This window comes from Papio anubis, chromosome 2 (assembly GCF_008728515.1).
Source record: "Papio anubis isolate 15944 chromosome 2, Panubis1.0, whole genome shotgun sequence".
Classification (NCBI taxonomy): Eukaryota; Metazoa; Chordata; class Mammalia; order Primates; family Cercopithecidae; genus Papio; species Papio anubis.
The window spans coordinates 30917987-30933858 of record NC_044977.1 but is presented as its reverse complement, the minus strand read 5'-3'; the positions used below and the strand labels follow the sequence as shown (position 1 = coordinate 30933858).

The following is a 15872-nucleotide window of genomic DNA, read 5'->3' as shown; positions in this document are numbered from 1 at the left end:
TGACTTCCTGGGCTCAAGCGATCCTCCCAAGTAGCTGAGACTACAGGTACATCCCTCCATACCTGGCCAATCCTTTCTTCCTCCTTCTCTCCCTCCCTTCCCTTTTTCTTTTTCTTTTTCGAGACAGGGTCTCACTATATTGCTCAGGCACACCTTAAACTTCTCAGCTTAAGCGATCCTCCTGCCTTGGCCTGCCAAAGTGCTGGGATTACAGGTATCAGCCACCTTGCCTGACTTCAAAGGTTATTTAAAATGAGGTAAAAACTGTTTATTTTTTAGATAATTCACCCTCTAATCTCCAGGGCTTTCTTGCAGAAATTTCAGGTGTAGAACAATTTTTTTTCCATGCATATTGCTGTTTTGGTAGAAACAGAAGTCTAAAGTTGAGGTTTTTCCTGGAACCTCTGGAAAAAAGAAACGTACAGGCAAAATGTCTGACTGCATATTGCATATCTAACTGCTCAGACAAATCTCCTCCAACTTTTGACTCTCACTGTTGAATTCTTGCACAAACCATCCATATGTATGGAATGTCTGTTCTCTTGTTTGCATGGCCATTTCCCATCTATTCAACACACAACTGCAGGGTAAATGCACATGAGAGCAATAACTTAGTGTACCCTGAGAATGACCCTGTATGGCATATGTACCTGAATGTGTTTTCCAAGCTAGAGAATCCAAGAGTGGCCAACCTGGAGACTTGTTCCTTGTCTATGAGGAACATCTGAGCCCCTAACCCTTCCTGTGGAACACCAGCCATACAGGGGATTGAGGCCCCAAGTTTGGGTTGAATGAAAGTTGACAGATGAAGGTCATTATATTAAGTGAGATTGTTATATAAATGCCTTTTGCAAGCCGTTGCAGTTCTTCTGCCCAGCCTGCCACTCTCTCCCCAGTATGTAAGCCCTAGTGAAACCTCTTGTCTTGTTTGCTGGCTCCGAGTCTCTTCTTCGGTCTCTTGAACGTGGTGCCATCTCCATTACAGTCAATAGAGGTATGGCACAACACCAAGATACACGTTCCAGGAAGTTTTCTGGATGGATCAGAACATGATAACTCGTTGCTTTGCCTTTATTCCAATGTGGTTTTTTGTTTTTTAAACATTTTTGGGAGGATGCATGTTTATATACTTATTTTACCTTGTGGAAATGTAGCTATGATTCCAGAGTAATCAAGGCTGAGAAAAAGCAAAAGGCTATCTGGGAGTTTCATAATACAATGTGAAGGGGCAAATATTCTCCCTCCCACTGGATGCTTGCAGGAATGGAGAAGACCCACGACAGCTTTGAAGATGTTAGCTATATTTAGTGATTACTGTATTTAATGCAGTCAGAAGTGGTTACACCAATCATGTGCTAGCGTCAGCTGGGACCAGCTTGCAAGCGCCGATAGTGCACCTCCCTTGTCATGCTGGTAGCTTAAAACTGGCCCTGGTGATATCAGGTACACCACGGAAATCAGCAAATGATGCAAGTCAAGGTTTTTGTTTGTTTGTTTTTGTTTTTAAACATAGCAAGCTCATTTATCAGCACTCTACCTTGTATATTCTTTTTAATTTTCCTTATCTATCTTTAACAGGTTTATGCTTTCTTCTACGTTTTTTAACATATAGAGTATATTTATGATACCTATTTTAGTGTGTTTGTCTATTAATTCTATCCTCTAGGTCAGAGGCTGGCTAGCCATGGGCCAAATCCAGCCTACAGCCTGTTTTCATATAGTTAATATTTATAAGCTAAGAATGGCTTTATCCTCTTAACGGGTTGTAGAAAACAAACATCGGTAGCCACCAGGGCTGTAGAAAACAAACATCACTAGCCATCAGGAAAATTCAAATAAAAAACACAATGCAATACCACTTTCCACTAATGAATGGCTATAATAATAATAATAATAATAATAAAACAGAGATAATAACACATAGTGAGAATGTAAAGAAAGTGGAGCCCCCATTCACTGTTGGTGGGAATATAAAATGGTGCAGCAGCTTAAAACAGTTTGGCAGTTCCTCAAAAAGTTAAACCACAGAGTTGCCATATGATCCCGCATTAGATACGTAGGTATAGATGCAAGAGAAATAAAATATGTGTTTACCCCAAAACTGGTACACAAATGTTCATAGCAGCATTATTCATAATAATTCATAACTATTTCCAAAAAGGGAATGACCCCAAATTCCACCAAGTGATGAGCAGATCAAATGTGATATATATCCATACAAGGGAATATTCTTCAGCAATACAAAGAAATGATGCATGCTACAACATTGATGAACTTTACAAATACTATGTGAAGTAAAAGATGCCAGTCACAAAGAACTACATAGTATCTGATTCCATTTATATAACATGTCAAGAATAGGCAAATCCACAGAGATGGAAAGGAGATTGGTGGTTGCCAGGGACTTGAAGGAGAGGCAGATGACTGATAATGTGCGTGGGTTTCCTTCTAGAGTGATGAAAATATTTTAAAATTGATTGTGTGATGGTTGTACATCTCTGTGAATATACCAAAACCACTGAATGTAACACTTTAGAAAGGTGAATTCTATGGTATCTAAAAAGTAATTTTTAAAAAAAGCAGTCCCTACACTCTGGGATTTCTAAGACCAGTAAAGTAACCCCAAAACAAAGTTCAGGAATCTATTATAGATGCCAACTTTTCTTCTTTGGGGGTTGGAGTAGGGGAGGGGAACCAGTAAATGAGAACATTTAATGATCATTAAGCACCAATATAATTTTATAAGAGAAAGGACATTTTAACTCCTAAGGATTAATCAGGAATAAACAACAATTATTTAGGTGGAATAAATGTAGCTTCACTAAAAAATTATTAAGTAATTGTTGTAAGTAATTACAATAAGTAACATCACATTTTAAAAAATTTCCAATGCTCCTTGAAGCATAAAAGCATTTCTACTATTTTTAAAATCTTTTTAAAAAGGACTAAAGTATAGAAACTTAGTTGCCATAAAATATGTTCTTTAAATCTTAAATTTAAATTTTATAGTCATGTAATTAGGTTAATTTTTACATGTATTTTAATTTATTGATAATAATGTAAATGAAAAATCTTAGTTGATAAAAACTTTATTCAAAACATATAAAGAACCATATAGTTCAAAACTGCAAAAATAAAAGACAATTTCTTGTAACTTAAAAATAAAGTATATATCTAGAAACCACCACATTAACATCTACTATTTATAATACAATCTCTAATTCAAAGCTAATCTTTGTATTTCTGTATTTTGCAAACTTTGAGCTAGAATCTTCCTCCCTATCCAACTACACTGTAATGTAACCCCATTGTTTTAACATTTAACAATACAACTTGGGTATTCTCTAACAAGCAAGAATATATACTATTGATCACTTCTACCCACCAAAATAAAAATAGTTCAAATGACTAGAAACTAATTTTACAAAAAAGAAAAACAAACAAACAAAAAAAGCAGGTTAGTGAAACATTTCTTTTGAAAACAATGGGTGAATTAGTATTCTGAATTGAGCTAGAGCACATTTCTGCTTGAAGACTCTCCATATTAGGCACTATGCATTTATATAGTACAGAACATTTGCAAAATGCTTTTCACCATTTATTAGGACTCACAACACCTGGGTGCTGGGGAATAGCCGGATTACCTCAGTTTACACAGGGAGAACCAAGGCACACTGTGAGATCTTGCCAGGGCCAGAGTGAGACCTTATTAGCTTCTGACTTCTTGTAAGAAGAGTAAGATATTTCTTTGTGGAGGACATTAATTTGTTTAATGATAGAAGTAAAAGTATATCGGATTTGTTGTGGGAAAATTAGTTTGGGCTCCATAAATAAAAAGTTCAGAGCATGGATAAGGTAGAGATTTCACTGTGAAAAGGGTTAATGAGAAGTTAAAACCAGATATAAGGCTCTTTTCAGACAGATCAGTTTTCAGAAATAAAAACAGCAAAATGAGAATAGGGAAAAAAAAATAGCTATAGAGTTTCTCATTTCTAACCCAAGGGGCTTTGATAAAATCACTTTAAAAGAAGGATCTCTCTCTTAAAACAACCCTTAAACATCTTATTTTTCCCCCCTCATTAACCCCTGTGAGGTAGAGAGCACTTACAAGGATGAAGCTAAGAAGTAAAGAAGTTAAGGGTTTAAAACCACATGGATAGTGAATAGGCTGGAGCAGATGTTATGTCTTAAAGCATTGACTTAGAAATGGAAACAGAGGTAGAGAATAAACAGGAACTTTTATGGATGGACAAGTCGGATAATCCAGGGACCTAGTAGCAACACCAGCTACTTAACATTTCTTTTAAAAAGGACTTGGAATTTCAAGTATGCAATGAGGCCTAAAATGACAAACACTTGTCTGGGTATTGAAATGCTCAGCTGAAGGGAATATATGCAATATGTTCTCGTAAGATCTTGTGGGAAAAAGCAGAGGCATAAAAGAGCTACAACCTGGACAAGTGCAAACTAATGCATTTAGGACAAACTGCTGTTACCTCTAGTTAAAATATAATGAGCACTGAGCCATCAATAAAGCTTGAGAGAGGAACTTAATTTAACCTGATCAACATGCTAGGGTAGGTTTTTTAAAAATACCAGTCATTACTGGAAAGGGTATTTAAAACCAAAACAATGGCGCCCATTCACTTGGAAAATCATGTACAACTCTGGTATTCATAGATCTGCTGTGAGTTATTAGGGGAAATTAACTTCTGGAAGAGATATATAAAACATCTCTTCATGGCTGACAGACACATCTGTAGTAGGATAGGCCACAGTTCTAAGCCAGCATAGCAAATCTGATGTTCTGGATCTCCAGAGAGGCTTTCCCTCAAGGTCTCTAATCAACTTTCACAGTCAAATTCCATACTAGGATAATAAATACAACCAATTTAGGTCATGGTACCAAGGATCCTGCTGGGCCATAGGGCACCTGATTATAGGAACTTTATAAATTGTATTGCTGGGAAAAACCACAAGAGGACAACTGTTTGGTTTCCCATCTTTCACTGCAGCAAAAGAATGATATAGCTCACCTGGGTTTTGTTTATTAAAGATTGTGTGGGATGGCATTTATAATCTAATCATCTTAAGTCCATGAGTGTATCTCCTTGGGTCCAGCTGATATGCCTCTTCTAGAAATCATGTGCTAGTGGCAGCTGTAAACACAGCTACAGAATGGGACCATTTAGGGGACAGTACCCTGCACATTTTCAACTCGAAAATGTTGTTTTCCATAAATATTTGTGGCAACAATATTCAAAACATCTATGCCTCTGAAATTATGGAAGTTAATCCTAAACCTCACAGCTTTTAAGACAACAGAATGTAACTAGTACTTTTTGATGCAGGGAGGCATGTCATTTGATATATATCATAACTTCAGCCCCCAAACACTGACTAGAATATTCTGGGGGAAGGATTAATGGAATTGATTTATTCATAACTAACGGAATGGAGAATGTTTTTATTTGTCAATGGTAGTTTTCTCTCTCCCTGAGGCCCAGAGGGAACTTATATGTCATTGCCCCAATTGAAAACGTATGACAAAATTTTCGATGTTCTTCTGAATTGTTTACATTCTCTTTTATTTTTAGTCTACTCTGCTTCAAACTTCTACAGTCAAATTAAACCTTGAGTAGAGAAGAATAACAAACATAGAAGAAAAAAACATAGAAGTAACCTAATGTTTCAAGTATTGAGAGAAGGTTGCAGGGGTGGGATTCTCTTGTACATGTGAACTGCAAAATGTTTTTGTGAGCTGCAAATTTTAAGTAGACATTTGTTGCTGTCTTACACATGCACACACATGTGCGCACACACATGTGCGCGCACACACACCCTTAAGAAAGAACAGGCTATCTGTCACTAAGGATAAATGCCAGTTCAACTCTATGCAGCAGTTTAGAGTAGTAAAAGAGCTCCACTCCACCCTACTGTGAGGGTATAATAACCTGTGAAATCTTTAACAAGTTCTGTTATACTTGATATAATTTTTAAAAATTATTTTGGCATATGTTAATCAGTCATAATACTTACTCTGGGGGTGCTTGCTTAACATCTGACATATCCTAATTGGGAATACAACTTCAGGGCTGTTAGCATTTGAAAAACACTCTAGTCACTTCAGACACTACCACAAAAGCTTTATCTGTAGCTTAACACAGAGACTGTTAATAAGTAAATATTTCCAATGATCAAATTAATGGCATTAAAGATATGTGGATTGGCCCAAATATTGTAGGGCACCCTAGCCCTTCCACGAGCAGTATATAAGAATCTGACAAGCCCAGCAGTTTGGGATTTCTAACTTATTCTTTTAGAAGTGAAACTAAGAATTGACTCGGCTGACTGAATCTGCTAGAATATTGCTGGATTCACTTCTAATAACTCTTCCAGGTAGGATAATGTTGGGTTGCACAGAAGGACAGAATTGGGACTTTTTCAAGCTTACAGGACAGGTTGCATGACTGTTCTAGTGCCTGCTTGCTCATAAACACACATGACAGCACTTGGTCTAAGACCTGATTTCAGTGTAAAGTATCACCTGGTGAGGTTGGGAGACCTATAGCCCTCACACATTTCTATCTACTGAAGGCTACCAAAACAACCTAATAATTGTGAGTGCCCAAACTGGCAAAGGCCAGGTTATAATTTTCTCTAGCGGAGGAAACTCGATACTTTTATAGATATAACAATATTAATCCAGTCATCGTCTACAGTTGAAATAAGCTTGCAAATAGCAGCTTCTAGTTTAACAGGGATGAAAGTCCCTCATCCTGCTATAAGGTCTGAAAATGACTTCAGAAAGAAGGAAGGTCCTTGTCAGCCAAACACAGGAAGAAGAGAACCACAGAGCTGAGCCACGGGTGGGGACTGTGACATTTCTATTTGATGTTTTTCTATTCTTCTGCCTTTTTGGCTTCTTTCCAGTTGTCCAGCATAGGAGTGTCACCTCTCCTGGGAGTTCAATAAAGGTGAAACACACAGAGCAATGAGCATATTGAACAACTAAATTGAGGGAGAGATGTTAGAGAGAAGTCTGTGCCCACTAAAATTGAGCCAACTGAGATGGAGTGGTTATAATTATTTGGTTGGTTGTCTTTGTAGCTATGGGTAATCTAATGAATATGAGAGTCTGAGCATTTGGATTACCCATAGTAAAGTAAAAAAAAAAAAAAAAAAATGAGCATATGTACTTGCTTTTGTCAATAAACATTTCTTATGGTTTTATTCCATATACTCTCTTATATCTCTGCTTTAAAAATAATGTGAATGTACTCCCCACTCCCCAAAAGCAGATGTGAAAGAAGTAACAGCCAACTGATGCTCAGCATACCCTATGATTGTACAGTAGGGGAGTATGAGCCTGTCTGTCCCCACAGGAGCTCCTGGGAAGAGGGCAAAACAGGAGTCTGGTTCTATTCCTTGAGATGATTCATGTAAGGTACTTGCCCTAGAACCCAATCCATATTACATACACAATAATGTTACTTGCTATTAGTAGTAATTTTTAAAATAAGAGTAAATACTGGTAATAGTAACATGCATTTTCAATTCTAGCTAAAGCCTAAGCAGCTAAGATTCAGATAAAAAGCTTTTCACATGACAATTATTTGTTATAGTGAAAGGAATCTCTCTAACTTGGACTTGGCTATACGTGAATTCAATCAAACTGAATTTTTCATTTTGCCACTTGGTAATCCCTAAAGAAACTACAGTACTCTCAATACTGGCAAGGACCCTGGACGTTTAGGTTCAATATGCAAAGATAATAGAGTAATAGGCATTTGTCAGTTTTTGAAGGAAAATTACAATTCTCCAATTCCCCATCCATTATCATCATCTTTAACTCTCACAATTCTGAGAGGTTGCAAATGATACCCCAGACAGGTCGTGACTTGCCTGTTTCAATGGCTAGAAAGGGGTGAAGCTGGGAGTACCTTTTCTTTTGATTCTTGGTTAATGGTCTATCTTCCAAACTCCAGGGAATGAGGCTTAAAGGAAGGCTCTACTGTGAATTTTAGACTACTGTGAAAGAGGTCTTAGGAAATCATTTGCAATAGCAGGACGAAGAAACTATCTTGTCCCTTTAAGTAAACAAGCTCATAGGAAAGTAATGGGGAAACCAGTTCATTGTAGTTTTCAGCACATTTCTTAAGTATCTATTATGCACATGTTACACAGAAGCCTAGCCCAGGTAAGAATTTTCTATTAGATGCCCCAAAGAGCATGGACTTCTTACACCATTGCATGTGGTGTGTAAAGAACATGGTGATCTGCTACTGTAGCAACAATGCACACTCCTGGAGCTTGGGCTGCCTACAAAATAGGCAATAAAGGCTGTGCATTTAAGGTAAGCATGCACACCCCCACCAGAAATGCAAAGTTGCAACCATAAGTAGATAAGTGCTCTGGGGATTTATTTCTGTTTCAGAGTGTTTTACTAAACAATTTATGGGAAGAGTATCTAATATCAGCTGCAGATTATATCCCTAAACCCCAATCACTGACCTTTAAGAATCTAACTTTCAAATTTAAATGGCATCGTCAAGTAGTCTAGGCTCCAAATTTACAGATCAACAGGCTACTTTTGGATGGCAGTTTTTGGTAGAGAGGGCTGGTTGATCAAACCCTTTTAAAACTGCTTTCTATTTAGCCCAGTTTTTAGAGAGAACAGATGGAAGGCACCAGGATAAGCTATTATAGAGCTTATATGACCTGTGTAAAGGGCCAAGAGTTATACCATCTACCAGTATGTTAAAGAAGTATCATAGCTAACACAAAGGCAAGGAAGATAATTGAACTCACTGGCTGCAGGAGAGGTGAGACTACATCCTGAAATTTCTTTTCCATAACTACACTGAGAATTTTAAAAGGTAGACAGTGGGTTCCTCAAAGTATGGAGGGTGCTGAAGACAGGTCACAGGGCTCCTGAGAACCAGTGTTTCCAAATCCCTTTCTCTGGTGCAAATGAAGGCAGCTACTCCCCTGGGTCTATAGAATGCTTTTGTGAAACTAAGTCAACAATTTACTTCCCAGCAGGACCCTACCCTGGAAACCATCCCCAAGGCATTGACATTTTTGAAGCTTTCTAAAGGAGATGATGTACTACCTTATTGTGTCCATAACATCCAGTGTTTATGAAACGCTTCCCTGTCAAGCAGAGCTCTGATCACAGCCATCCTCCTACTGGAAAACAAATGCCAGGATTCCTACACTTTCAGTTATACTAACTCAGCGTCGGCCTTCCAAATAATAAAGTTGAATATTTTCTTTGCTACAAAGGGCAGTACACTCCTACTCTGAGTAGCACAGTAGCAATGGGTGTCCTTGGAATTTACCCTTTGATCCTTACAGCTACAGACTTTAAAATTGCTCATTACCTAGCTAAAGCATTGAGTTGAAATTTAAGCATCCTTTCTCCCAGAGTTGCTGGTCACTCGGGTAAATGGGGGAGAATATACTTCTGCTGTAGAACTACCGAGATAATTTGATAAAGCATGACAACTAGAAAAAAGAAACAAACACACAAAAAAGAACTAGAGCCAGCACAACATAAATCATAACGTATCTTTGGCATCTCATTAGAAATCTGTGCTAACATTCTCCTCTACCATTGAAGTTTAGGTTGGAAATATACACTACTTTATGTATTTTATTGCTTATGTCACTCTTTCTTAAACACTCTTTGTAGTGTTTTCTATACCTTTGACACACCTCTAATCTTCCAGAACACAAAGTAAGATGCTTTCCTTAAGATGTGAGAGAAGTGATGGACATTCATGTGAAACTGCATTCCTTCCACCTCTATCTGTAATGACCTCATTGCAATTATTACTGTCAATCTCAGGGATGGAAAGTTGGCAAAAGGAGATGAGAAAACTCAAGACAGACATTTACAGACACTAAAGAGTTGCAGGATACCCCAGTAGACAAGTCATTATATTATTTACTTTTTAGCATCTCTTGACTCTTGGTGACCAGGTAAAGTAGGGGAAAAGGGATAAAAAACACGTCAGTTTAACATACATGCCACATTGAAGTGCCTCTTCTTTTAAGTTTTCTAAATTTTCACCTGGCTTTTAAAAGCAGAAGTTATTACATGGTGACTTTCCAGCAGGCTTTTCTGAGGTAGATAAAACATGGATGATAAGTAGTCTGAAGAATGCAGAAGGGGAGGTAAAGACTATGTGGCTGGGATTCGTTTGAAAGAAATTTCAGAAGTGAAAGCTGAGCCTGTCATGTACAATACTAGAGAAAAGAGGAACAAGGTTAAAGGCTGTACAACATTTAAAGAAGGTTTTTAGAATTTAATAGGTGCAAAATAGGCTAATCTAGCTAATAAAGAACAGTATTGTAGGAACAGTGACAGAGCAAAAGAAGAGCCTTTGTTACATACAGCTAGTCAAAAGTAGGCAGAAAACAGAAAGAGATATGTATCCCTCAGGACCTCAGCGTTCAACAAGGAATATATATCATAATAACACGAGGGTTTAAAAGCAACCAACAGGCTTGAAGGTTTCAACTGCCTTTTGTTGCTGTTTTGATGAAGAACAAATTTTGCCTCTTTCCTCAGGCCTCTGTTTGTACACAGGTATTGTAATTGTATTAAGTATGTCAGGGAAATCCAAATCCCAGCTAAAGAATTAGTGAAATAGATTTTGAACTCATTTTTATGCCCGTGTGAATTACAGATGAACAGGCTAGCATGCCTGAGACCCAACGAGGTTAATAGTACCAGCTGGGGCCTTTCTTTCTGGAGAATCACTGCAGTTATCACAGGCAGATGCCGTACTGTTAAATGAAAATGCCACTGTAGGCCAAATGTTAGCAGTTAAACACCATCGTCACAGAAACACACAAAGCTATAGTCAAGTTCACAAACACAGCTGGTGGTTAAGGAACCCTTAATGAAGAAAAGAAATTTGCTATTGGCTTTACGTCATTCATTAGGACTTCCAATACCCTTAGAGTGGGACTGTTCTATATGAGAGACAGTAAAACAACTATTGGCCTTAGTTTCTCTCCCCAATCTAAGAATAAACATTTGTTATAACGCCCATTGGAAAAAGAGAAAAATCACACATAATGCTCTCGTGGATCGATGTAGACTCTCTTAGGGTCGTTATTTTGATGATGTTTGCCAGGGCTCCGGTCTTGGTAGCACATCTGATTGTAAAGGGGGTACATCTGCTGAATGCCATCTTCCCCAACTGGATTCTCATCTTCATAGTCAAAACTCCTGCTATTTAGTCCATTCTAAAAATTCAAACATTGCTTACATTAGCAGAGCAGCTGTTTGCATTTTTTCTAGCACTGGTAAAAACAGGCACGAATAGAATTCATTACAGTTTAGTGTCCCTGATTCACTACCCCAAAAACTACTGAATGGCAAGATAAGTTCAACAACTTATATTTTCCAGTCATTTGTTGCTTACATTACCCTGAATAAGAATAGTAGTAGCTCCTAGATACAAAATTGTGACTAATGGAGACTGGGATCAGTTTCACATTTTGAAATTTGGAGTTGCTATCAGTTAAGGTAAACTGGAGAAGAACAGGGTTATAAACCTCAGGAGTCTCTAAAGCAAGGCTCAAGCTTGGAATGAACATACGAGGTATACAGAGAATTAAACCAACCAAACAAAAGAAACCTCGACTCAGCTCTGGGGAACTGGGGAAAGGACACAGAAAAATGAACTGGCATTTGAACATATGCCTGATAAAACTGAAAATAAACTCTGCCAAAAATATCGTCTTGTCTTGACCTTTCCTTCTGGCTTGACCTTGCCACAGCTAGCACTTATAAAATGAACCCCCCATGATGTTCTGTGGTGTCTCTGGTACAGATTCTTCTGCCCGTTATTGGTTTCATAAAACTTGATTACTTCTAAGAGTAAAATTCAAGGACTATCAGATCTTAGCAGAGACACTCCAATAGGGGAAAGATGAATAAAATGAACTTGTATAGAATTAAATGATATTTTAATAAGCATGTTAGCTACCAGCTCCACCTGGGCTGATAACCACAACATGGTTACTTACAGAGTGCTGAAGATTGCCAACTTCTCTTTCTTTGAACTGAGTCTGCAAAGGCAAGTGTTCAGGCTGGAAGAAAACACAAAAAGACATGCACTGTAAAACACATGGCAAACATATCAACCACTAAGATTCCTATTTTTAAAAGAGCCAATCATGTCTTGTTATAAATGTCTACCAACTAAGCAAAATGTTCCACATGAGAGTAAGAAAAGCAACCATATTTTTTAACAGTTTCACTCACTCTCTCCTGGCTCTTGACTTCTAGAAAGAAGAAAATATAGGATTGGGCACAGTGGCTCTTACCTGTAATCCTAGCACTTTGAGAGGCCGGGACAGGTGGATAACTTGAGGCCAGAAGTTTGAGACCAGCCTGATCAACATGTGAAACCCCGTCTCCACTAAAAATACAAAAATTAGTTGGGCGTGGGGGTGCACACCTGTAATCCCAGCTATTTGGGAGGCTGAGGCAGGAGAACTGTTTGAACTGGGGAAGCAGAGGTTACAGTGAGCCAAGATCGTGCCACTGCACTCCAGCCTGGGCTACAGAGCAACTGAGACTTGGTCTTAAAAAAAAAGAAAGAGAAAACATAGACAACATCTGCTGCAGAAGTTCTCATGCAAACTGGTTTACATCTTATATGAGGGAGAGGTCACCACAGAAGGTCTCCTGTCTTTTCTCAGTGGAAGAGTCTGATATTTTGAATCAGGTAAAAGTGGTTTGGGGTGGTTAATGAGACATTATTTTTTTGTCTTTATACATAGATTTAAAGGATATATGATCATCCTTTTCTTGCTTGCTACTCTCCCATTCTTATCCCCACCCTCACCCCACACAGATTATAAAGGGAGTTCATTTTCAAACCTCACCCTAGGTAGAATTTTTTTCAGTTTTCCTCAGCTTACAAACACATGACTTACCCTTCAGACTTCAGTTCAAATATCTACCTCTTTCACGAAGCCTTGCACAACACCCTCGAGCAGAGGTAGCCACCCTTTTCTGAGCCTTCATAGCATTTATTATCACAATTATAAGTCTACTTGCTTTCCCCTTTTCCAGATAGAGAGTGCTGGCTGAAGTGTTTCACAAGTATTATCTCACCTAATACTTCAACAAGACTAGTATCTTTATTTTACGGATGACTAAAACTGAGGCTTAGTTAAGCAAGTTGTCTCCAGTCACACAACTGGTAAGTGGTAAAGAGTGATTGAAATGTGGCTTTTTCTAATTCCAAATTCTGTATTTTTACATCCCTGCTTTCATTTTAGTGTCAGGAAAATAGATGTTCAGTCAATATAATAAAATAATGCCTGAATCAGATATGCCATATGCAGGCATATCTATCAACAAGCTCTGCATTTCACTATCTTTGCTCATACTGTCCCTTTTGGTTTGGAAGGACAAATTTCTGGGAGTAGAAATTCTACCTAGCCAACATGGGCTGACTAAAGTGATTTTCTTTTTTCACAAGGCTTGTCCACATTCCATCAAAGTTAATCTCTTTACTCCTAGTTTTCCTATTGTTCTTGTTTTTATCTCTATTACAGCACACATCATGACTGTCTTGTTTTATAGTCCCTAATGTTAACTTTCAACTCCAGTAAGTAGTGAGCCTTTCTTAGCCATTGCTAATGGTCTGAATGTTTGTACACTCCCAAAATTCATATGTTGAAACCTAATCGCAATGTGAAAGTACTAAAAGGTAAGGGGCCCTTGGGAGGTGAATAGGGTGTAAGGGTGGAGCTGTCATAAATGGGATTAGTGCCCTTATAAGGGATTGAAGACATCAGAGTTCTCCCCTTCCTTCTTATGAAGTTATAGTGAGAAGACAGCCATCTATCAGGAATAAGGCCCTCATCAGACACTAAATCTGCTGATACCTTGATCTTGGACTTCCCAGCCTCCAGAAATACAAGAAATAAATTTCTGTTGTTTGTTAGCTACCTAGTTTACAGTATTTTGTTACAGAAGCCTGAACAGACTAACATAGTCATCCTCCTCCATCCCTCTACCTTAGTGTGGGTTTGTGCAATAATAAGAATAGTTCACTAATGAATGTATTGGAATCTAAACTATCATCAATTCTTGATATCTTATGTCAAGGTTATCTATGTTACAAATATGTGACATGTTCACTCCTCCTGTCAAAGTCAGCATAATTCTACAGTGCTTCCCACATGATGGGGTGATGTTAACCAGTAAACACTAGTAGAAGTCCAGGGCAGGGCCAGTCATGGATGGATGGCCAATCACACAGGGCCCCTGGGGTTTAATACTTTTAATACTTTGCAGTTGCCATCTAAGATTTCTTAATAATTTCACCATTAATTTCTGTTGTAAGTGGTCTAACAAGACAAAAAAGCATGCTTCAGGGACTTGTAGGCTAGGCTCACAGGCATCCCTGCCTCCTGCTGTGTGGTTCTTGGCCACTGCTTCCCCATCTTGCTGCCCTAGGTCCTACGTGGCCTCCCTCTCAGTGTCCCCTCTCCAGTGACTGCTGCTGTCCTCGGCCCAGGCAGGTGCCTGGGCATTGGTTCAGGAGCACATGCCCACAGTCATGGTGCATACGGCAGGTGCCTGGAGGCCATGTCCCAGTGAAGATGAGCCTCTCATTCATCCCCTATCTAGGCACCTAATAATGCCATCTTGACAGCCTTAATTTTTGAACATGGGGACCAACATTTTCATTTTTCACTGTGCCTCAGGAATTATGTAGCAGTCCTGGTCAAAGGAAATTAGACTTGGGAAAAAATACCTTATATTAAAATCAGCATTTTCATTTGTTTCTTTGCCGTTTATTATTCTCCATCCATTAATACAGATAATTAAATGATTTCACATCACTCACTGCTGCATCTAACTTGACAAGAGGTGGTGTAATCAGAAGCTTCTCTGTAAAGGGGGTGGGTGTGAATTTTCTAAGCCATGAAAGAGTTAATCTATATTTTAAAAAGTGGTATTTGGATATCTTTAAAAAATCAATTTACAATCTCATTTCCTCCCACTTCAAGTTTCCCTTTATTACAATAATAAAACCTAAAGACATTTGTGTTGATTCTTAGGACAAGTCAGCAGAAGCCATCATAACCCACTACCTCTTTTACCAGCATCAAGGAACCTCTGACAGACAGGCCACAGTCTGCTCATACCATTTCCTTCAGCAGTCCCTCATGTCTAATAGTGTGACTTAATTTCTAAGTCTGACACTTGTAGAAGGAAAAGGCAATTTAAGTGATGTTCTAAGCAACCTTGACTTCCAAGAAATAAACAGTAGCTACCAAATGGAGGGCAGCCAAAGATTTCTGGTGGTTGTTTCTATTCCTTAACAGTAGTACATTCATGTTGAAAAGTTAAAAAAAAAAAAAAGGAAAAGAAATCTTGAACATAGTCTCTGATAACAATATGGTCCTTGCCTATTCCTCGTGGCAGTGTGGGGGAAAGCAGGGGTACAGTCAACACTGAAAGGGAGCATATTCTAGGAACACAGTGTTTATGGCCTCAACAGTTCAAGGGAAGATTTGGTTGGAAGATGTGCTGTTCTATGCTTATATTTAAAATTCCAAATGGTAAATTTAACATGACCGGAAAATAAATGATCATTCACACTTTGCTGGACACCCTGGGTTAAAACCTGTATTTGGTCATTACCTATCAAATGTGGTAACAACTTTCAAGTCTCTGGAAGTCAGTAATGCAGTGTCATAAGTAACAATATAACAAGTATTAATAGTATTTGGGAACTACATAGATAAATGATCTGTCTATTCTGCTTCAATACAAACAGATTTTAAAGAGCCATAGCTTTATGAGTAATAATAACATTGCTGTC

At 38.2% G+C, this 15872-nt stretch overlaps 1 protein-coding gene across 4 annotated transcripts in view; it reads right to left on the bottom strand.

The window, feature by feature from the left end:
* Positions 1–3022: 3022 nt before the first annotated feature.
* Positions 3023–15872, bottom strand: part of NECTIN3 (nectin cell adhesion molecule 3) — a 129830-nt gene continuing 116980 nt past the window's right edge. For 2 of the 4 annotated variants that reach the window (XM_031662996.1, XM_031662998.1), the window contains exons 8-9: positions 12049–12111; positions 3023–11262 (exon numbers count right to left, since the gene is read on the bottom strand). In XM_031662996.1, coding sequence (XP_031518856.1) covers positions 11083–11262; positions 12049–12111 — 243 coding nt within the window. In that variant the 3' untranslated portion in view covers positions 3023–11082. Of the gene's footprint in view, positions 11263–12048; positions 12112–15872 lie in introns of those variants that run through there. The other 2 variants (XR_004182046.1, XM_031662997.1) reach the window with 2 other exon arrangements.